The 24,068-nt window shown below is 39.5% G+C and overlaps 1 protein-coding gene across 2 annotated transcripts in view; it reads left to right on the forward strand.

Annotated features, from left to right (window-relative positions):
• WASF3 (WASP family member 3) overlaps positions 1-24,068 on the forward strand; it is a 67,290-nt gene that overhangs the window by 25,717 nt on the left and 17,505 nt on the right. For both annotated transcript variants that reach the window (XM_034060168.1, XM_034060167.1), the window contains exons 4-5: positions 15,747-15,889; positions 23,302-23,436. In XM_034060168.1, coding sequence (XP_033916059.1) covers positions 15,757-15,889; positions 23,302-23,436 — 268 coding nt within the window. In that variant the 5' untranslated portion in view covers positions 15,747-15,756. The remainder of the gene's footprint in view (positions 1-15,746; positions 15,890-23,301; positions 23,437-24,068) is intronic.

Consider the following 24,068-nt stretch of genomic DNA (forward strand, 5'->3'; position numbering starts at 1 on the left):
AGAGGGTACTGAGGAGTAATCTCATCACTGCCGACAGCTTCCTCATGAAGGGGACTGAGAAGGGATGTGCTGATCTTGTCTCTCTGGTGTCCTCAGTGACAGGACACAAAGGATAGATTTAAAGCTGCAATAGGGAAGTTCAGATTGGATAGTAGGAAAATATTATTTGCCAAGAGTGATGGTCAAGCACTAGAATAAGCTTTGCAAGCAAGTGGTTGTGGCCCTAAACCAATAGGTGTTGAAGAAGTGTTTTGACAACACTGAGGTATCTGGTTTAACTTTTAAGCTGCCATGTGTGGTGTCAGGAGTTGGACTTGATCCTTCTGGGTCCCTTCCAACTCAAGGTATTCTATCATTCTATAATAAGACTTAAATGCTCTTTCTATTACAATATTGATGCCATTTCTTGCAGAAAGCAGTTACTAATCTTTCAGGTTTAGTTACCATGTTTTAGGTAGTTTCTTGTGCTTTAGCTTGCTATTCACGCAGGCAACTAAACATAACCAGTCTTCTGAATGCCTCTGTTCTGTTTCAGTATGAAATGGGAAGTTAGCTTGAATTGTTGATTACTTTTTTTTCCATTGTGCAGATTGACTGTTCTCACCATCACTTGAGTGGCCTCAGCTATGAGGGCAGCAAGTCCATGAACTATTTTGACTTCTTTCCTCTGGATTTAGTTTCTTCTCACTTCCAGTCGGATTCCAGCTCTGGAAGTAGCCAGGAGCAACAGCTATAATAGAAATGTTGAAATGGGGAGTGGGAAAATAAATCCATTTAATTAAATCAAGGAGTAGCTGGCTTACATCTGTCTTTAAAAGCACAACTTTAAGTTGAGTGCATCCTAAGGCAATAACTGAGGAAGCATAGCTCATCTTGTGGTTGAAGCATTTGTTGCTAGGTGTTGGTGTGATCTAGGTCCAATTTCCAATCCTTCTATGGGCCTTGTGTGCTGGCCAGCATCATCAGGCAGCTTTGTGCCTCTCAGATGTGTAACTGAAATGCTGCTTCTTGCCATTCTCAAGTTTGGAGACTAAATTTAGTGTCTAGGTGTACATACATTGTAGTAACACAGGTAATATGTAACCTAACTGCAACAGGTTTTCTGAAGCTGCTTTGTAGTTGTAACCTTGCTAGATTTAGGCAAACTCTTCCTGTCTTGGTGGGGTTTAGTTGCCTGTATTGCCAGGAATTTGGTATGTGGAGATGAGATCCTTCCCCATGTGTTGGATTGCTTTATAGGGAAGGATAGGATATGTAAAGCTCTGACTCCTATGCATGATGTTCCCTCCTTTCCCATGGAGCCTTCACTTATAAATATTGGAGTGAGCCATAATTAGAAAATACTGTGTGACAAGTTTTCAGCCTTAAGATGACTGGGTTCTTTCTGTCAGTATTTACCTCTTTTCTTTCACCTTGTCCTGACAAATTTAAAACAAAATACAACAGCTATGTTTCAATCTTTATGTAATGAATTATTAAAATATGTTAAGACAACAGGCATTTTCAAGTGCATTATATCTGATAGTATTTGTCATCTAATGGCCCATGAGTCCAGGCAAGAGCTAATTTAGAACAAATAGTCGTGTTTTCCTACCAAAAAGAAGAAATGTGTCTAAGACAGACATAAGATCATCAGAACCAACTGTGCTGCTTTGCAGAACTGCTGCAATTGTACCACACAACTTGCTAATGCAGTTCTTAAGCTTAGTTGCTGTTTTCCTAATTCCTTTTGAAGTCTTTGAACATCCCCAGGGGGCCACAAGTAGAAAACCTCCAATGGATGGTGTTGCTCTCTTTCTCATTGACTCCACATATTTTGTTCAGTTCTGCTTTTATTATACTATGTAGTACTCTTATACTATTTTTCTTCTCAACTCACCTACAGCTGGCATTAACTAAAAGAGAAAGATAGCTGTAAATCAGTAAGATACTTCCAAATTTTCAGTGTTAAGTTCTGACATATCATAGGCTCTTAAAAAGCTACATTTACGTTTTGAGACATACATACATGTGTCTTGAAGAAAGACAGAAGGACTTGCCTTTACAAAAGGTTTCACAAAGGATATTTAAATGCACTGATATGAAATGCAAGAAGAAAGCAGACTTTGCCAATGGTAATACTAAATAATTTTTAATCTCTGCATCCCCAGTAATCTTAGCTATGATTTGGTGATCTTAAGCTGTGGAAAAAAAAAAAGTCTCTTAAGTTTTTCTTTGGTGGTTGATATGTGGTAAGAATGCTGGCTTTTTCCCTTGAAGCTGGTTTCTGTAGCACTTCTACCCTGCCAGCTCTAAGGAGATTTGTGATACAATGCCAGATTTTGTGGAAGACAAGTTTTCAGCATTTAGGTCTTGCAAAAGGGATTTTTAGGTAAGAGTGACTGCTCTGTTTGGTCTGAGACTCACTGTGGTTTTACAGTAGCTTATTTGACTTATAATGAGAGTTACTGGATGTGTAATGAGAAAATCTCTTCAATGCTGCAAGTAACACTTTGTAAACCAACATTACTATATCAAAACACGATACTTTTACTAAAGCCTGACACTGATTTTAGGCTTTATATATACCACTTCCCCACCCTCCATTCCTCCCCACCCCCCCAAAAAAAAAGGTGGGGGGGGGGGGGGGGGGAACGACAATGACAAACCAAGAGATGAAATAAGGATTATGTACTGAATTACTAACAAGTTAGTCCTGGGCAGAACTTTAACATCTGCATTTGGGATCGTAGTAAAAGAAAGGATCTGTCACAAATGAGCCAGAAACATCAAGGAAAGATGTTTTGTATTTGAGAAGCTGTAGCTGCTTTCAGACTTGACGTAATTTGTTAATAACAGATACTTCAACTCTATTGAGATTTATTTTTTAGTGAAATTCTATTTCTCCTGGCATTCTGTTCTTGCTGAAAATTATAAATGGATATCTCTCCATGTAGCTCAATTTTTAAAGATTTCTTCAGTATTGGTAAGGCCAGGATAGGGGTATGATCCACCTTGATATGTATTGGACCCAATGTTACTTGCTTGTGATTTGGTCATTGGGATATGTGGAGCTCCTGTACTTCTGATAACTGAATGTTGTGCTTTGGTCATCTATTTTACTTTATGAACTACAAAATTACAAATTGGTAATTTCTTGTTCATTAAGCATGAGTATTTTCTGTGATTAACTTGAGGATGTTAACCATGTGGAAGAGAGGGGAAGATTACCTGGTAGAGAGAAATCTCATCATTATTGCTCAAGTCACTGTACACAGGCAGATAACATGTAGTAAAGATAGAAAAAGCATCCCCACCCTGGGAAAAATCTCTAATCAGAGAGCTCAGCCCTCCTCAGGCACCAGAACAAGGTAACCACAACACACAAAACAGCAGGATACCTGGCTACATTAATCCTGAGCCTTAATAAGGCTGCTTGTGTTTTGTGGTTTTTGTTGGTGATGGGTTGTTGGTTTTCTTGTCTTGAGTGTTGACACTTTATCACTCATAGTATCTGTTTTGATTCATGTCTTCAGTCACACAGTGCTTTGTGATAACGCTGTAGTACGGTAGCCACCAGAAGATGGACTTCATGGGAACAGATGGCATGCTTGGCTCAGGGTAAAAATAGTTGGGAATTTTTATGTCACTTCACATAGGCTCAGCTGTTGGATCCAAACACAAAATGTTTTTTTCAGTTTTTCCTTAAAACCTACCCAAACTAAATCTGTGTGTGTGTCCTCCCACCCTCCTGCATAGACTAACTGCCATTTACAGCTTTCTAAAGGGAAGTGAAATGTTGGTAGGAGTGTCATAATCAGGAGAATTGGGGAAATCCAAGTTTATTGCTTAAATTCTATTGACTTGGTGGGTGGGAAGCTCCACCTTGAGGAATTTTAGGCATGTGGATTTATTTTGTGTTTCCTGATGCATGCCGGAAAATTTCTGCTGCTGCCTCCAAGAACTTGGTTGTTCTGGTGGACACTGAAGCTGTTCAACTGCAAAGTATTTTAAGGATAGCCTGATAAAGCATCACCATTGTGTTTTATTCCCAGTCAGAAAGCATCTCCTGGCTGGTGAGAACTGGGAGTGCAGGATGCACGTTAAGAGTCAAGGCAGGCAAAGATTAATGCTGAATTGTCCTGGTACAGGGTGTTTTTTCTTTCCCTGTTTGACCTATGTTATTGTGCTCTTCCATCATTGCAGAGTCTCATGTATAATAATTGTGTAAATATCTCTGTGTGTGTATATATCATCTATGTACACAGTCTGTACCTTGTGTATGTATGATTTTTGGAGGTTTTTTTGATATGGAAAAGTATAAGAAAACACTTCTCTGACATTTTAAGTTCTGGATTAACTGAACTGTGAGAAAACACTTCCTTGTGACATTTTAGATCAACTGCTGTGGGGAAAAGAGCTGAAGAACAGGGTTTTTTGCTTTCTAAAAAATACTGTTCTGAAAGGATTTTAATGGTAAATACTAGACAAGGGCAGTAGGTAACAGTTATTGCCACAGAATGGATACTATTGGACATGAAGTGGACCCTTCATCCCTTTTTTGTACTTTTCCCTCAGATTCCAGGTTAATTTGAGTTTTGAGAAACAAATGACTAAATTTGCTCCTGGTTTAGTTTGAGGTCATTTGAGGATCTAACCAGCGTGTTCTCACTGCAGGCTGGGTCCTGAGGCCTTACCCGGGGCCTTTGTCACATGGGCTGTGACCCAGACGGTTATTTCGAGCACTTTAAATCCGGTAAGGCTCTGTTAAATGTGATCAGGGTCAGCAAGGCCTAGCTGCAACTTAGGCTTTCTTTAAAATAATCCAGACATTTGCGGCTGGTAACACCTACTGTTTGTGAAGGAGGAAGGCTGGGACAGATGGACCCTGAATGGTCTCCAGGATCTGTTGGTGCATTATTGTAGTGTAAATGTTAAGAAAAGACTTGTTTATAGTTGTAGACTTCTAATATTTTGTTGCAAGTTGTTCCAGCACCAAATTGCCTAAAGTAGCATAAAATAGCTAGAAAAAAAAAAAGAGGTACTAAATAGGTGAGAATCACTAGTTTTAGAAGTGCACAGGAAGATGTTTGAAACATGATTTACTCTAAGGCTAGGTTCATCTTGGCTATGTAATGGAAGTACTTCTGGTTGTTAAAAGAATGGCCTGTAGATGTTTTGTCAGCTGTCTAGGCTGCTGAGTTTGGCCGTGGAGAGAGAACTGTGTGGCTCTGTCTATGTAACAGACTCTGTGCTCATACCTGATTAAGGTACAAGCTTGAAGACAACTGGGAACACTTTGACCTTCTAATAGAGGGCTGTTCCTGGCCTAATTAGCTGGGCATTATAACCAGTGCTCTGCTGCTTTGTGATGTTGTTCCTTTTGACCTCATTTAGTTTGTGCTCCTGACTGTTACCATTTGGGTTCTAAAGGTTAAAGCAAAATTAGATTTTACAGGATGCCACTTTCCCAATCTGTTTCAGTACTTCTAAACTTTCATATGTGTGATCATTGGTTATTCAAAGTAGAAAGAGCTGAATAATTCAGCAGCCGTATGGTTTGCACATGTCAAGATAATACAAAAGGGGGGGATGACGGATTAAGTCTTTTTTTTGTCCTGTGCTGTAGGACAAAGCGCTGCTTCTTCCTCTTTCTTAACTCAGCACCAATTTCCTTCTTCTTGTTCTGGCTGACTGGTTCTTTTCAAAAGATGATATTTTTAAAGGGTAAATGTTAACTGAGAAGTAGACTGTATACTTTAATATATTTATCTTATTTCTTTCTTTCAACTCTGCTTAAAAAAACCCCAAAAGCTACCACTGTTTCTGTATATGCACAATGAAACTGTTTTGAGTTGCTGTTCAAAACTGTTCAAATAGGATTTAAACAAGCTGCAACAAATGCATAGTGTGTATCTTTATGCAAAAGACAATAAACCTAAAGAGAAACAAAGGGTAACTCAGTTCTGTTATGTTTGTTTGAATAGGAGAGGGGTGATAATAAATTCTTGGGGTATAAGACAGATTTCGGGAAAGGTCATATGAAAGAAAAATGTGTGTTCAGTGCAGCATAAGTACTTCCTTATTGAAACAAGTTCATTCCTAAGACAGCAAAAACTGATCAAATGCTCTTATACCCCATGAAAAGATATTTTTCCTTTGTCATGTACACGTGTAACATTTACACTGTACTTGGCGTCAGCCTAGTAGTGTTGGATAGAAATAGTAAAATAGAGAGTCGCAGTAAGGTTTCTGTTGTTGTTTTTAATGTATAAACACAGTGGAACAGATGTTCAGAACAGCATGGAATATTCCTCCTTCCCCATCCCACCATCCCTTTCACACTGAGCCATCTGGAAGAGCCTATGAGCAGGATGAGCAGCCATCACACTAAGAACAAGATTAACGTGTCGGCATCTTTTGTTGATACTTTAAACCAGCCTCTGTTCATTCAGCAGAAAGCAACAATGTGAGTTGTCGTCATTGCGTGCGTGGTTGCATTATCTGCATGGATATGGGAGGAAAATGAAAATGTGATTTATATAGAACAATTAATACATTTAATGGTGGTCAGTCTGAATTAGGACCCCCACAAATCAACAAATCAACTTTTTTCACCATTCAGCATGCTCTGATGTGACTAGTCACCTTTTACCTTTAAAGACAGAGTTAGGTAATATTGTTCTGTTAAACCAGATTTAAATTTACTTATTTGTGTAAAAGCTTCTGTACACAAGGTTTTCAGTTCATGCTCTTCATGTACTCTTGTTTTTCTAGAGTGACAGGTATACCACATGTGGATGTCATCCGGTTTAATCAGTTGGATTGCTTTAGTACCCTTTAACCCTCTTTCTTTTGAGAGAAAGTGTGACTAGTGTTTTGCCATATTGAACAAAATTTTGGTTAGAGAAAGGACAGATTATGAGCTATAAGTGAGATAATCTAGTCCTGTGTGAAGTTGTCCTGGATCATCTGTAGATGAGCATCTGATCTACTTGAGAATGATCAGAAAAGGGTGGGTGGATCCAGTGCTGGCAGGATGATTGTATTTAGTACATCAAATTATACTGTACAATCTGTAAACCTGTGTTAGATTTCAGGTAAGAAATCTGTTCTTAAATATCTCAGGAACATTAAATGCACCAAGGAAGATTAAAATTTGTCGGTCAGAAAGAAATCACATTTTAAACCTTAACAAATAGCTTCAGTTGAACCACAGTGTTTGTCTTCCATTATTTTGTGTTTCTTTCGATTAAAAGAATTTAAAGGAATGGGAGTCTGACATTAGGTTCAAGAAGGTTACTTTTGGGCATGAGATGCTTAAAGACTGTAACTATTATGACTGAAGTGCAGTAAGCTAGTCTAATTGAGAAGGTGAGTGAGAAGAAAGTGATACAACCAAAGATCTTGGCTTTCAGAGGAAAGATGAGAAAACGAAGAGAGGTTACAGGTAGCTGAGGGTTATTTACGGGTGTTCTGGGGAAGTTTTATCTGGTGAAGAAATTCTGTGATGAAATTAAATTAGTATGTTAAGAGATACTTCAATTTGACAGGTGTAGTTTGTATATATTTTCCTGCATTTTTCTAAAAATCAGAAAGCATCTCTAGAAAGTATGAAGATTTAAGTGACAGAGTGGTAAAATAGCCAAACTAATTGACTGGCAAGGTTTTTTGCATATTGGGCAGTGTGACAAAATGCTGTGAATATAAACTGCAAAATAAGTGAATGCAAAAAAAGTGAATATAAACTACAAAATCTCTTAACTAGGATGATGAAAAAACTTAATGGGGGGGAGGGGGGAAATATCTATGGAATATATGGATATGGATATATATTTTCCATAGATATGTTTTAGATGGGCCTGAAAAGAACTGTAGTTGTATCCCTGGAAATAGAGATGAAACAATGCAGTAACCTCAGTTGGGCTACTACTGACTGGACACTTGCTTCCTTAGCAGAGAACAAGAAATATCTATTTCTTCCTTTGACAATGGTGAAGTAATTTAGTTGGATGACATGTATATGTTCTTTAATTTGGACCTGATGAAAATTTGTCATGATGTATCTCTCCTTCATAATGATAAGTTCTTATTTACTTAGAAACTGTGGGAAAAAGATACTGTGATGAAGAGTTACTGTTGGGATTGCAGTTTTAGAGTATTTAATTTCTATTGGGAAGAAAAAGATTAAAGCAGTAACTTGAAAGTGATCCCTCAGTTGTGTTCATAGAGGCATGTGTATTAGGTGGTGAACTGTAGACACAAGTACTTAAGTCGAATGAGACCTTTAACACTATTAGAACATGGCAGATGCACTGCTTCTTGAATGACTGTCAAGAGGTATTGCAAAGATGGGGCTGTAGAACAAAGGTCACAAAAAAAAATCATACAGCAATCTTTAGTGAGAATAACACAGATTTCTGACTTGTCTTCATAATTTCTGATTGTATTTCAAAACCTCTTTTATAGTACAGTCCACACTTTTGTGGAAACAATAGCTACTTAGTTTCAGGTTAAATCATTCTCGGGGCTTTTCCTTCCTGTATTCATGATAATCTTGTGTATGCTTGTTTAGAGTTAATGTTAGTGTGAATTTCTGATGAGAGCTAAATTTAAGGTAACTGCAAATGTTCTGTGCTATGGAGATCTGTTTTCTTTTTTCTCTCCCGACTTTTAGAGGAAATTACTGAATTAATATGTTCACCTTTTAAAACTCTGTAAACTTTTTGTGTTGAAGGCCCACAGTGTTAGCAGAGGTAACTACCTACTCAAAATTCTTGTGCTTATGGAGCTTTTGAAGATGTGGAGGGTTGGCTGGGGACACGTAGGTCCATAAAACATATTTAGTTTGTAAATAAAGAAAACCAGCCACCATTCCCTCCCCTGTTGTCCTTTCTCTTGTCATCGCTTAATGTCTTGGTTTCCTTCATAATATCACTGGACCATAAAATCTGCCCTGAAGAGCATAGACAAAACCACAGCCAAATAAAAAAGTACAAAACAACCTCCAAGTTGGTGAACATCCAGAAATAGCTCATTGGAACAGACAATAAAATGAGAGCTCTCCCTAATAAAGATAATGGCTTTAGGGATTTCAGTGCCAGTTCATTGTTGCTAATACTTAAGTTGGTAAGATGGGAGAGGAAGATCAGAAGTGGTGCTCAGATGCTAAGAATTAAAAACCTGGTTTTATTCCAGTCTTGACTGTTATGGCTTTTCTGTAGCTCTGGCAATCAGGAGGAAGATCAGTGGAAATGATATTGATAGAGTTGGCTATACATTAAATTTTAGCTACTCCTGTGAGGCGGATGTTTTCTAGGCGTTTCACTTTACATGTGTTGTCTTGTTGAAAGATGTGATTTGCTGCGGATAAGAAAACAATGTTTGTGATTTTTAGGTATCCTTAAGGAATAGAGTTCTGTCGGACTTTGTGCATGCTTCTGAGAAATGTCTGCCCTTGCTTCAGCAAAGTCAGTAGCAAAATGGAAAGAGTTGCATTAAAAAACTAGGGGAAGTGTGAAAAACTTGTCTATTCACTATTTGCACACTGTCCCATTGATTGGGATAGTGCTAATAGAAGTGTTCAATACTTAAAATGTAATTATGATGGTTAATAAAGCTTTATTTTGTTTTGATAGTGGGTCCATAGTTATGTGGCTGAGAGAGGAATTGCATCCTTGATAGAAGCAGAATAAATAGAAAATGCTATTAAAAATTAGTCTTGTTTAGATGCTTTTTGATAAATTTTCAGTTGATACGCTGGAGGGAAGGAATGCCATTCAGAGGGACCTTGACACGCTTGTGAGGTGGGCTGATGCCAGCCTCGTGAAGTTTAGCCATGACAAGTGCAAGGTCCTACACCTGGGTCAGAGCAATTCCAGGCACAGCTACAGGTTGGGCAGAGAAGAGATTCAGAGCAGCCCTGAAGAGAAGGACTTGGGGGTGTTAGTCAATGAGAAAATGAACATGAGCCAGCTTCAGTCTGTGCTCGCAGCCCAGAAAGCCAACTGTATTCTGGGCTGCATCAAAAGGAGCATGACCAGCAGGTCGAAGGAGGTGATCCTGCCCCTCTACTCTGCTCTTGTGAGATCTCACCTGGAGTATTGTGTGCAGTTCTGGTGTCCTCAACATAAAAAGGACATGGAACTGTTGGAACAAGTCCAGAGGAGGGCCATGAGGATGATCAGGGGACTGGAGCACCTCCTGTATGAAGACAGGCTGAGAAAGTTGGGGCTGTTCAGCCTGGAGAAGAGAAGGCTGCATGGAGACCTCATAGCAGCCTTCTAGTATCTGAAGGGGGCCTACAGGGATGCTGGAGAGGGACTCTTCATTAGGGACTGTAGTTACAGGACAAGGGGTAATGGGTTAAAACTTAAACAGCAGAGGTTTAGGCTGGATATAAGGAGTGTCGTGGTTTAAACCAAGTCCCCCAACTCCCGGAGAGTTAGGAAGGAGAATCCAAAGAATGTAGCCCCCACAGATTGAGATAAGAACGGTTTAATTGCTAAGGCATAACACAAAACCCCTACTGCCATTTACTACTACAAATAATAATGATACAGCAAACAGCAAGTGAAAAGAATACAACACCCCACCAGCCACCAACCCATAACTCACTCCACCCTGCCCGGCCGAGCACCATGTGCTCCCTCCTCCATTTTCCTCCTCAGCTCTACCCCTCCAGCCCTCTCTTTCCCAGTATGCATCCTGGGCATCACGTGCTATGGTATGGAATACCTCATTGCCTAGCCTGGGTCAGGTGTCTTGTCTCTCCTTCCTCCCAGACTCCCCTCCTCCACCTGGCTGGAAAAAAAACTTGAACAAAACCACCCTCAAAACATGCTCAAACCATGACAAGGAGGAAGTTCTCTACTGTTAGGGTGGGGAGGCACTGGAATGAGTTTCCCAGGAAAGCTCTGAATGCTCCATCCCTGGTGGTATTCAAGGCCAGGTTGGACAGAGCCTTGGGTGACATAGTTTAATGTGGGGTGTCCCTGCCCACGGTGGGGGGATTGGAACTAAATGATCTTAATGTCCTTCCAGCCCTAACTATTCTATGATTCTGTGAAATATCAAATAATCCTGGCGCATTGGGGCAGTGTTATGCAATAACTGATGGCTGAATATTTTATATTCTTTTGCAATATACAGAACGTTGTTTTAGTTTGAATGAAGCCAGTTTAAAAACCCCCAAGCTTTAAAAAGTACAGATGAATGACAGTAGGTGAATCATGAACTTAAAATAATGATTTCCAGGTTACATATGCTAGTTTTAGTTCACATTATTAATTTGTCATTACTGATAAAGTAGTAAATGACACTGACAGATGATAAGTAAGAAAGGTTCACATACATCATGTCTGTGAATCTTTGTCATTTAGGACAAAGAGAAAACAGAAAGTGATGTGCATTAAATGCATGTGTATTCCTTTCCTTCCTTTGAGATAAGGAAATTGAGACATTAAGTAATGGCAAGAGAAAGGACAACAGGGGATGGGTTGCTGTTTGTTTTTTTGTTATTTACAACCTAAATATATTTTATGGACCTACTTGTTACCAGCCAACCTTCCACATGTCCAAAAAGATCCAGCCTGTTGAGGCTGTATAATGAATTGGCATTTGTTTTGCAATATTAGTGAATATATAAATAACTTCAATATTAAAGAGCCATGTAGTCTTTTTGTGTGTCTTGTAGTGAAGGATGAGGGCCCTTTGGAGGACAGGGAAATCTGATTGTACTGACTCCCTGGGAAAAAAATGGGGATGGAGAGCATCTCCTAATTTTTGGGATCTTTCATCTTCTTGCTTTCCCTTGTCTTCCTGTCTAGCACATACATACATTTTGAAGGTGGGGCATTTGCAGACTGTCTGTACTTACAATTCCAGAATAAGAAAATGTGCTGTATTGTCAAATTGGGTGCCATTCAGAGATGAAAATTTGAACTGTGAGGACATGAGGTGTGGAAAAATGTAACAGTCTGCAAATATCTGAAAAGTCAAAATGCCCTATGCATGGAGAGGGTGTGAGTAGGAAGGTAGTGTAACTTCATTGTGGGGCTAGAGGTGAGCAAACTGGTTGTATTTCTCTGTTTTTGGGGAGGTGAAAATCAGTTCTGGATTCAAACACCTCAATTTTGGTGGCTTACATAGCAGAGTGCGTTTCATATTTGAGCTCATGGTATCGTTCTTGTTTCTATTTGCCAATAAATACAGTGATTTAGGTGCTCTCTGTTTCTGCTGAGCTCTCAAGGGGGACACGGACATGGAGCTCACATGTGTAATCATAAATTTAGGTGCTTAATTTTGGGTGGAATCCCACATGGTGCATTTCTTATGACAAGCTGCATATTCTGTCCATCTCTTGTTTTAATTCTCCATAGAAGGAGAATTACAGTAGTTTGGGTCTGTGGGATTCATCAGTGAAAACTGATAAAGCTCCCTGAAAATAATAGAGTATGTTCAGGGAGAATTTAGGTTGGATGTATGAAAAGCTCCTTTTCATGGTAAAAATTGACAGCTTTGTTATATTTTACTAGAGGATATGAGAAGAAACCTCTGAAGAGTTTAAAGAAAGGATTGAACAATGTCTTTGAGAAAATGTAAGAAGGAAATACAATTATAGAGGCACTTGTTTTGTGGTATTAGTGAATATATAAAGAACTTAAAGAACCATGAAATCCAGGTTCATATTTTTAGTGCTAATGTGAATTACAGTGCCTTTTGGGGATGTGAAAGGGCAAAATGGGGGTTTGGGGAACAGCTGGTGCTTTGAGGTTTTGCCAGTTGCTCAGATACTTGAAAACCCAACTTGTCTCTTATAATAGCCACACTCTGCTGTTGTTTGGGAAGATCGTACATTGTGTTTGTCTTCTTTCATGTTTGTGACTGTACATCTGCTTTCTACTTGACTTTTTTGTTGTTTTTTCAAATCTAACTTGCCAAGGCAATGTCTTAACTTACACACAGTTTAACAGCTGTTGTCCAGAGGAGGGTGGTCTGAGCTGACACAGAGAGATACTCTCACAACTGCAAGGGAATTATGGAAAGAAAAGCAGAAATGCATCAATTATCTGTTTCTGTACCCCGCTTGCCTCTGTGGCAATAACTACTGGAAATAAGTGCTTTCTAATTTTAAAACAAAAGGCAGTTATGCAACTTATTATGATGGGGGGAAAAATGGAAGAAAAAGGGAGATGAGAACACTGAGAGAGCATGCCTAATGGGAATTTTTAATGGTCTGATCTAAGTTAATTCAAACTTCTGATGTCCTGTCCTTTCAGAATGTGTGTGGAAATCAAGTCGGGCTAGCTGTGCAGTTGCTGATTTCTGTAGGGTTTGAGCAGTGTCCATCTGTGCTCTGGTAAGAGTCCAGTCAGATGTTCTGTCTGATCCATGTCCAATGAGGCACGCGTGGATTTAGTGAGATGTTAAGTGGTGACATCTCGCCCTCTTAGTGTTCTTTCCACTTTGACTCCTGCTCCCATTTTGCTGGCCTGATGAGAATGTCTCATACATTTGTAGTACAGCCAGTTATATATATGTAGTATAGCATCTTTCTAGACCCTTGTGCCAGATGCAGCTGGTGGTTTAAGGCCAGCTATGTTGGTGGCTCTCTGCAGGGAGCGGAACTGGACCTATTTATCCTACAGGTGATTGTGCTGTGCGCCTAGCTGGGGTAAAATGTATAAGAAAATAATCAGCTATGATTGGTCGCAGTCTTCTGAACCAATACAGTTTTTGAAAATAACTTACTTGCCCTATGTTTTCCATTTATTTCGGGGTGGAAGGAAAGTTATTTACTCTCTATGTTGTAAAATTTAGTATGATTTACTAAATGCCGATATGCTAAATATGTCACAGAATATCACAGTGGATATTTCCTCTAGTAAACAGGGCTGAAGTGTGACTACAAGTGGAAGATGAACGTGGAAGGCTTTGGAACTGCTTTTGCCAACTCCTTTTTGTACCTGATAACATACTACCCCCAAGCCTATTAGAGTCTGACGAAGCCCCTGTAATTCAGAGGCTTATTATGTCTTGTTTAACCTCCTGCTAGGTGAATTTATTTTCAAAATACATGTAACTTCTCATTAATTTTCTTTAAGAAAGATGAAGTTCATCTAATTGTGAAGTTCATCTAGCAGTGACTAGAAGGGTGGCTGTGCTTTAAGGGCAGGAACACCTAGTAAAGAGCTTTTTTTACAAGGTTTTAAACTAGAACAAACTTGAAATTGTAGGCCTATTTTTTGTTTGTCTCTTTTTTTTTCTTCCTCTGATCATGAGCAGTTAATGCATCGCTTAATCTGTTGCATATATTTACTCATCAGTGCTCAGTTTATCTTTTGGAATTAAACTTTGTGCTGAAATGAGGCTAATTTAAATAATGCATTCAAAAATGAAAGTTGCTTTTCCCCTGCCCTCAGCACTGTTGTGTTTTAACCTGGTCTTTAAAGAAATGGGTTGCCCAGGGAGGTTGTGAATGCTCCATCCCTGGCAGTGTTCAAGGCCAGGCTGGATGTAAGCCTTGGGTGATATGGTTTAGTGTGAGGTGTCCCTGGCCATGGCAGGGGGGTTGGAACTAGATGATCTTGAGGTCCTTTCCAACCCTAACTATTCTATGATTCTATGAAATGAGATGTCTTGGTCTGTCTCCCTTGCTAGCTTTGGAACACATTGGATCATTTCATAATGAATTGATGAGAAAAAGAGAAGCTCTAAGTACACTTGGGTGTTTTCTTCAAATTAGCTTTTATAGGCAAGAAATAACATGATGAAGAGAAGGGACTTAAATTAGTGTTCCTGCTGAAGTGGTAGGTGTTTTCAAGAGGCAGCAGGCAATTAGCTGGGCAGCGTGAAGCCAGCTTCTGACTAACCCCAGTGCATCGTGTGAGGTGGTGGGGAAAAGCTGGGTGCACTGATGAAGGTCATCTTTGCTCTCAAAGCTCCTTTCTGCAGGATAGTGTTTTCTGTGCCATTGTGCCTTTTGTGATGCTTTGACATCTCTTTTGGTGTTTGTTGTCACCCCATCCTAATTTCTTTTATTTCCCCAAGAAAACCAGTTCTGATAACCTTTGTTTTTTCAGATCAGTGTCTTCCCACATCTGGCATGTTCCCGAAATCTGTTCAATACATTCTTTTACCTTGTTCAGACTGTTATTCAGCACCACCTGTGGAAAACTGTCTTTTTCCTCACAAGTCAGCTTCTTCCTTATTCTCGCCCAGCCTATTCCTGCAACACTCTTCTCCTTATTTCTTAGATGAGTTTATCATTTTGACTGAAAACTGTTGGAGCAAGGGTAGGTCAGTGTCTAATGTAGTCAGGGGGTGTACACATGGGTGGACAGTCCATCGGTGGCCTGATTACCAAGGCAGCAAGCCAGCTTGCTCCAGCCAGTGATCTCTCCTGCGGGCACTGCCAGGTTTTCGTGAATGCAAATGTGCACTCAAGTCCTTTGATCCAGTACTGAAGCCCAGTCTGTGTATACAGTATATTTTACACCAAATCTAAGGAGAAAAATGTTTGTTATCTACATGGCCTGCATCCTCTGCTTATCTGCATTGTTCTTATGGTCTGGTTTGAGTGCATGACTCCAGTGCCTCAGTAGGAATTGCACAGTATCTTACAGCAGGAAGGCTGAAGCAAGAGCTTTAAAAGAAGAAAGGTGAAGTATATTTTGTAGGAAAAAACTCGGAGTGTGTGCTACACAGATTCATAGTTCTTCAGTTCATTTTTGTAAATATAATACATATTTTTCTTTAAATTCTAGGTTGTGAACCATGCCTTTGGTGAAAAGGAACATTGAACCACGGCATCTCTGCCGAGGAGCTCTGCCAGAGGGAATCACTAGTGAACTGGAATGTGTAACGAATAGCACCCTTGCTGCTATCATACGCCAGCTTAGCAGCTTAAGTAAGTATCTGGAACTTCCTGCAAGTATTTGACTCCTGCTGAAAACCTGAATAAATTTAAAAGCTTTAAGATGGCTTGTTTTAAATAACAAAATTATGATAGAGGACATTGCCACTGATCTAATATAATACAATATAATATACTGCTAGTGCATTTCTTTTATGCTCTTCTATTTTATGGCTTTATACAAGAGCCTCTAAGATTTATAAGTTTAAAAAAACCCTCAAGTACCTCTTTTCCCCAGCGCACGATCAACAACAAAAAGACTATGGCATAGAAAACCAGGAATTTTTCTAATGTGAGAGAAATTGGTACAAGAAATGGAACTGACACTTGAGTTATTTTTGGCTTTCAGTTGTACAAGATGAAATGAGCAAACTCTTCTGCCTCTTGGCATCAAATGACACATTTGATTGAGATTTCAGTTTGTCTTAATGTGCTAGAACTTCTTAAGCCTTTTCTGTATGTATGTGTGTGATCACATCATGTAAACTGAATTAAGCACATACATCAAAATGACACTGACTGGACAAACCTGTAGCCTACTGTTGAGGCAGACTATGTCAGCTCCATATGGAGTAGCCTACACAGCACACCTGGCAGTTGACGCCACAGCCAGCAATTCTAGAATGCCTGGAGTGCTTGCAAGAGGAATAATATTTCTTAATGAATGAAAAAGAGGTTTCTTCAGAGCCTGTTTAATAATCAGCTGCTGTTGTTTGTGCTGATAATTCTGATCCTAAAAAAGAAATTTTTGTTTCATCAGTTTCCTTCACTTTTAAAACGGAAATGGTTTAAGAATGTAAGAAAGCCTGCATGGAGCTTGGGATATGGGTCCCAGTAGGTTCAGTCTTCAATTTGCGGTGATAGGAAATAGCCTATGTTTAGAGCACAAAAGACACAGCATGTTCCCCGTTCCAGCAGACAGTGATGTAGGATTTCTGAGCTGGAGGTCCACCTGAATCATCCTATGTAATGAGCATTTGTGAACCTACCATCTGTAGAATAGCTTAGATGGGTTTGGATTGGTCAGGAAAAAGTGCAATCCCCATGACCCCTGGCAAGAATGTCCCACAGCAGCAGCTGATCTGTTTCTTTTAGTATCTTCTGGTTCTTGCATTATAAAAATGACAGGTGATTTCATCTCGTGTATTGCCATCATCATCTGTGATTTTATTAAGTCTTTATCATGTTCTCTGAGTGATATCCTTTCCAGGTTGGAGTGTCCTGATCTGTTAATACTCTTTTTGAATAGGAACTGTTTTGTATTTCTGATAATTGTTGTTTCTGCTTTGGATATATAAGTGAGAGTATGTTGGGGGGTTTCTAGTTGGAGTGTTGAGGGCTTGGGATCATAATCAAAACAGACTTCTGTTTTGTCATTAGCTCCCTAAGAATTTTAAAAGTTTTTGTTGCTACTAAACATTGAGTTGATATTTTTGGAGAAGTTTCCAAGTGATTTTCTGATCTTTCTTGCCCAGTAGCTGCCAATTATGTGTCTAAAGTTAATTTATAGCCAGTTTGTTTTTGTATTGTCATTGAGTTTCATTTACGGTTTTATCAGGCACTTGCTCAATACTGACATCCTTAAGCTTCAGAAAATGGAGAAGAATGGCTAATGCCCTAGTTACATTCAAGGATGTCTGATAAGACCACATTTTGGTATTGTACAATGACTGCCAAAGTGTGGATAATTCACTTTTCACTTGTCTGACTTGTGAGTAATGTCTAGCTTTCATTTCTCCAGGTTTGGTCTTGGGCCTAATCTGCCTGTTACATTGCATATTCAGATCCTCTTAGGATTGTTGCTAAGGAACTGGCTACTTATGCAATCTATATACTGAAATTTTCCTTTTGTGGATTTCTCTGGTCATCAGAAGTCTGTAGACAGCCCTAAAGTACTTCATTGCTGTCAAATTAAAGATCTGTGCACATAAATGATGTGTGCTTTGTTTTAACAGATGAATATATGGTATTTAATCAGTGAAGTCTACCACCAGGCTCATCCACAGTCTGGAATGTCATGTTTGCAGAGGGTTTTCTTCTGCAGACACCATTTGTTTTGCCTGTGTTTCAAGCCAACTGGGAGCAAGGAAATGATCATAGAAAAATGCTGTGCTGGAGCTAACATGGCATGTCCTGCTGACAGCATCAGAGCCTGTTGGTGTTCCCACAGCTTGAAGCATAGAGAGAGCAAGTACAGGTCTGTCTTGCAGTCACACTGGTTTTTAATGTGCTGGTTGTTCAGCATAGATTATAAAGTTGGCAGGTCTGTGATGTTGCATACAGATTTGGCTTGCTTCTGCCTCTGCTCTTTTCAGAAGACGTGAACAAGTTCCTATCCAAAGGGAATGTGCTCTCAGTGGAGCTTTATTCTGTCTTCAGATTCAGGTTTGTCTGTAGCCAGCTGGCTTGGAGCACAGGCAGAGTGAGCAGCATTCAGTATGAAACTCTGCTCCTTATATAAAGCAAAAGCTTGACTAGGGGATTCACCTCTACTTGGGAGGACATAATCTATGGGATGGGGGGGGGAGGACAACGACAACACACAACACACCGGGAGCATTTTCAGCTCATACCTGTGAGTGCCGTGATGCTTTACTCAGTAAATACATTCATGGAGTAAAGGTTTTGAAGAAAGCTTCTACAAAATCCTCCCTTCCTTTTGGCAGTGGATTTTGTTCTGAATGCTGCAGGACTCAGTGCAGGAAAAAAGCTGCTCTCTACAACAGGGATCTGTTGTACTATGGTTTTCCTCCTGAGTTTTTTCATATGTGTATATATGGGAAAGAAATAATAATAAATTACATCTGATTGTCATTGAAAACGAGGTATTTAAAAACTCCTTTATTGAACTCTTCTTAATTAGATTTCTGTCTGTACATTAACATACTGTGTTTCAAGTTGCATTACCACTTCTTTCCTTTTGTGTTTTTGTATATATAGCTTCTCCATTCATTCAGATACCACCTGTCAGGCTGAAATCTTACTTCTGCAGGTATAAACCACCTGTACATGGGTGCAGAGCTACTTTCTTTGTCCCATGTGTAAGTGATAGCAAACATTTTTGCTGCACAATGTAAAACAGAGGAATTGTGATCTCTGGGGACTTGAGAGACTTTCCTTCACACAAAGCAATGTCCACAAACTGGCCTCCTAATATTTTCTTGGGTGGACAGGCCATTGGCTCAGTTTCACTAGTCTGCATGTAGGTTTGAGCCTACTGCATCCAGCTTTGTGTCACTGCTCTTTAACCCTGGTAAATCAGACTGAGTTGGGAAGTTAGCTTTTGTGACATTAGGTATGGTGCTGGAGGGAGGTACTATGAGGAGGCAGGTAAGAATCAAGACATGGTCAGTGACAACTTACTGCTTTTGCTTATTTAAAAGAAGGGGGTGTGGAGGAAGGGGGAAGTGTGATTCTAATGATAATTAATCCAGCTACAAATGGGTGGGTAGGATCTGTCTTCTGCTCCATGTTGTGATGAAATAGTTATGTTCTGGATGAATTTCAATTTACAAAACACCAGCTAGTTCTGTGGATGTTTCAGTCCTCACCTAGGACTGGTTCCCTTTGATGTGGCCCTAGTGTCATCTTTCTTCCAGGGTCCTGTAGAACTGGCACCTGAATGCCATGTGATAACACTGTTCTACCTTTTTTCTTTGGCAACACATCTTCATGGTGTGAAAAATTGTAACCCTCTTAATGCACTGTAAATCTTTCTGTTAACTTGAGTGTGTTCTTCCATGTACTTGTGCTGTGGCACAAGGAATGCAAAGGAAAGCTGTACCTTCTAGACTGAACTATGTGAAAGGAAGCTAGCCAAAGTGATCAACACAGTTTGGTTTCTGGTCTTCAGACAAGCCAACACCATTGTTTGACTTGGTCTTCTGTTCTAGCACTGAGCATTTTGACTGCTGACAGGAGATACCTTTGGGGTAATGTATTCAGTGTGTTAATGAGCACCTTTTTATGCAGTATGTGAAAATCAACCGTAATTAATTCATGTGGCATCTAGACTTTGCTAAAGGTGTTATAAACTGTTGTGGCAAGATGATGCTTCATGTAATTACTGTAGAACTTGGGTAGACATATTATTTAAATTATTTATGAAATGCTGATCTCCAGAAACATCTCAAAGTGCTTGGAATTTTATTTTATTTGCAATCTAATATATATATCATATATATATATACACACATATATATATATATAGACATACATATCACAGAATCACAGAATCCCAAGGGTTGGAAGGGACCTCGAAAGATCATCTAGTCCAACCCCCTGCAAGAGCAGGGTAACCTAGAGTACATCACACAGGAACTTGTCCAGGCAGGCCTTGAATATCTCCAGTGTAGAAGACTCCACAACCCCCCTGGGCAACCTGTTCCAGTGCTCTGTCACTCACAGTAAAGAAGTTCTTCCTGATGTTAACGTGGAACTTCCTATGCTCCAGTTTACACCCATTGTCCCTTGTCCTATCACTGGATATCACTGAAAAAAGCCTAGCTCCATCATCCTGACACCCACCCTTTACATATTTATAAACACTGATGAGGTCACCCCTCAGTCTCCTCCAAGCTAAAGAGACCCAGCTCCCTCAGCCTCTCAAAATCTGTACAGCCTTACGAAGATGAACTGTGAAAGTGCTAGAAAGCACTTGTATTAATTGACATTAAAATCTATTGAGAGCAGAGATTTGGTGAGGCAGTGTTGTGACTGTATTTCCCCTGAACTGCTTCTGTGGTTGGAGGGAGCCTTAGAAGGAAAGACTGTGTAATTCCTTTTAGGGCTTTTTAAATCAGCATTTAGGTTGCCCCTATATTGGGGAAACACCTCATGTTTTTAAATGACTGTCTGACAGTACAGTCATTATAGTCTTACAATTCAGCTCTTAAGTTGAAAGGTACATGCTCGTATCTGCTTGTTTCTGTCTTGTTAAAAATCCAGTTTAAAAGATGGTAAGATAGGAAACACTAGAGAATTAGTACTTTCTTTCTAAAACCTAGTGCATCGTGTTAATCCAAACAGTGTGTCCAATATTGTTTTACCATGTCACTGTTTCTACTGACAGGAGATTGGCAACCTGTTCTTTCCTTGGTTTAGAGTAGCAAGTGGCTTTGCTGTTTTTTTGAAAGAGAATTCAATACCAGAAGTAGCCTGTTCCCACAAATCAATTTTATGACTTATTTTGCTTCCTGAAAGATAACTGACAAGCACCTGTCTGCTTGAGTTATCTAGAGGTGATGTGTTTAATCCTAGAATGCAGCAGGCTGGTTTAAAATATATTAACATGAACTAACGTCAATTAAAATGTTGATGTTTTGAACTCTAAATAGTGGTGGCTGTAAAATGCAATACCTGCTTTATTTAGCTGAAGAATTTAAAAGCTTAATTATTCCATAGCTTGTGATAACCTTTTCATTTGCAGCAACTAAATCAATGGGGATTATAATTGAATCTCAACCAGCTACTGGGAAGCGCTTAGAGAATGCTTTTAGTGTGAAGGTGGCTGGATACTGGCAGTGGTTGCCCAGAGGAGTTGTGGAGCCTCTGTCCTTGGAAGTACTGAGAACACAGCTGGGCACAGTCCTGTGCAACCTGCTCTGACCATGCTTTGGGCAGGGAGTTAGATTAGATGATTTTCAACCCTAACTGTTCTGTGGTTGTGAAACTTCTGTTTTGGAGGGGCAGGCAGCAGATTAGGAGCGGGTAGGGAGCACACCTTGCCTATCCGATACCTTCCACATATGTATGAAGCAGAACTTGGATACACCAAAATATCTAACATTTTGGGTTAGATATAGGCTGATTTTATGTTTAGTGAAGAAATCTATTGCTGGTGAAGTCCTCCATTCAAAGCATGGTAATCAAATTAATATATTTATATTTAATTTACAATTCACAAACAGTGCTTTCAGATACTGTTTTGGTGGTAGTGTTGGTGTTCTCTTCCCCCCAAGTAAATGATCAAATAAAGGGGTGGATCCTGTTTACTTCCTAACTGTGGCTATTTTTTACTTTGAATCATGGTCTTCAGATGTTCACAGGATGGGATCTTGGCTGAAATTTTCATTACATCTGCACTTTCATTTGTAGAATATTAAGGTTGGTTATAGGACCTAATTTAAAATGTCCATAATTGCTGTTATTTTGGATAGTTGATGTCATTTAGATGGTTAATGCATATTCCATATTGTTCTAACTATTAGACAAGAGTTTTATTTTCCCCTCCATTTCTGCTCTTCAGACTCCTCTTGATATAGATCATAACAAGATGCATTTAATTCAGAAGTAGGGTTTTAAGATATATTTCTGTTTAAAAAGCATGGTTAAATGCAGGAGACAGGATTTTCCTTTTTGCATGGAGATTAATGGAGTGTGGTTGTCTTGAGGGGGCTGTTGGCTGTAGAAATTGTGGAAGGGGAGGACTTAATTGCAGCAGCAGTATCTGGGTAGGGGGGACTGAGACACGAGTATGTGTGGTGCTGTCAGGTGAATGAGCAGGAGCAATGCATTTGTTATCTGAAATTTGTAGAAGTTCTATGGCAGGAGAGGTGTTAAACTGGGGATTCTGAACCAGAGAGGTTCATACTGGGGCAGAAGAAGAGTTGAACTATTGATGAGGATGCGTAGTAATGTGGGAGGTGGGACATCTGGGAAGGGATTAGGCAAGCACAGGGATCTGTGATCAAGAGGGAGATGAGTTTATCAGGTAGCACTTCTGTCCCTTTAAGGTCAGGGCCTGAGGCTGCAGTTTTGATATTTACTCACAGTGATTGATATAATACAGCAGCTGAAAAGGCTGTAGGCTCCCCTGCTGTGGTATATTAAGTCAGGCTGGCCATGGGTAAATATGGTCAGTGCCCTCTTAGTCTCTTGAATGACTCCAGTGACAGTAACGTGTATGCAGTGAGCATTGGTAAAGGTAAGTGGGCTGCCTTGCATGAGGATTTTGGTTTTATCTGTTTCAGTCTGTCTTAATGCTTGTGCTCATAATTAAATCTTAATCAGTATGGGTTGAAAGATTTTAGACTTCAAAATTGACTTCAGAAGCTTTCATGGACACCTGTAACTCTAGGCCTTTATTGTCATCACAGGGGCAGGTTTTAATGATCATTTGTGTGTCACTTGGCAGTAGTTCAGCTACATAAGGATTAAAATTTGAAAGCTTCCCTGTTTTTATGTGAAGACTAACCAAGACATTCAGAACAGACTTCAGACAGAATTTGTGGTATATTTTGAGATTTTTGTACAAGTCTGTGCCCAAAATTTTGCTGAATGACAAACTGTGCTGTCATAATCCTACAGCTACTGTGTTTTATTATAACTTCATGATATTGAAGCCATTTGTCTTGTGTTTTGTAAGCCTTCAGCAAAGGGATTTCCCTGTCTATTTTCTTATGCAGGCAAACATGCTGAAGATATATTTGGTGAATTGTTTAATGAAGCCAACAGCTTCTACATCAGAGCAAATTCCCTTCAAGACAGAATTGATCGCCTTGCTGTCAAAGTTACACAGCTGGATTCAACAGTAGAAGAGGGTAGGTAATTGCATGAAAGCACTGAGCCAGAAGTGATGTTGACAAGATCACAGTATTTAATTACACAACGATCTCTGTCTTTTCAAAGTAATCCTCAACTGATATTTCTTCTTGCTGTCTCGGTAAGGCAGGCTGAGAAAAATCATGTTAGCAGAGCAATAAAAAGTATTCTGGCATCATATAGCTGTCTTCATCTTTGAAGACAGTTAGTGTTATTTCAAGAAGCCCCTGTAGTAATGGAGCCATTAAGCTGCCTTTTTCACAGGGAAAACTTTCAGGTTTTGAGTGTAATAAATTAGAATTGAATAAATCCAGGCTTTACTGGAAATGCGTCAGAATATTGGAAAAAGTTTGTGATGGTACATCTATTTCAGGGCAGGGTGGTCACACGCTATATTAGTAGCATCTGTTCTGCAATTGTCTAAGATCCTGTAAGATTCTTCACCTAAAAGGGGCACTGTGTGTTTGCTTCAGGTAAGTGAAATTCTGTAGGGGATTCTAGTCACTAGAAACAGTATTTCCTTTAAAATGCTGTTACATCCTCACTTGCATACATATTTTGTCATTCACTTCATAAACACACAGTAAAAATGAACGATTTAAGTAACATCATTATACTGTTCAACTACAGT

This window comes from Melopsittacus undulatus, chromosome 2, assembly GCF_012275295.1.
Source record: "Melopsittacus undulatus isolate bMelUnd1 chromosome 2, bMelUnd1.mat.Z, whole genome shotgun sequence".
NCBI lineage: Eukaryota > Metazoa > Chordata > Aves > Psittaciformes > Psittaculidae > Melopsittacus > Melopsittacus undulatus.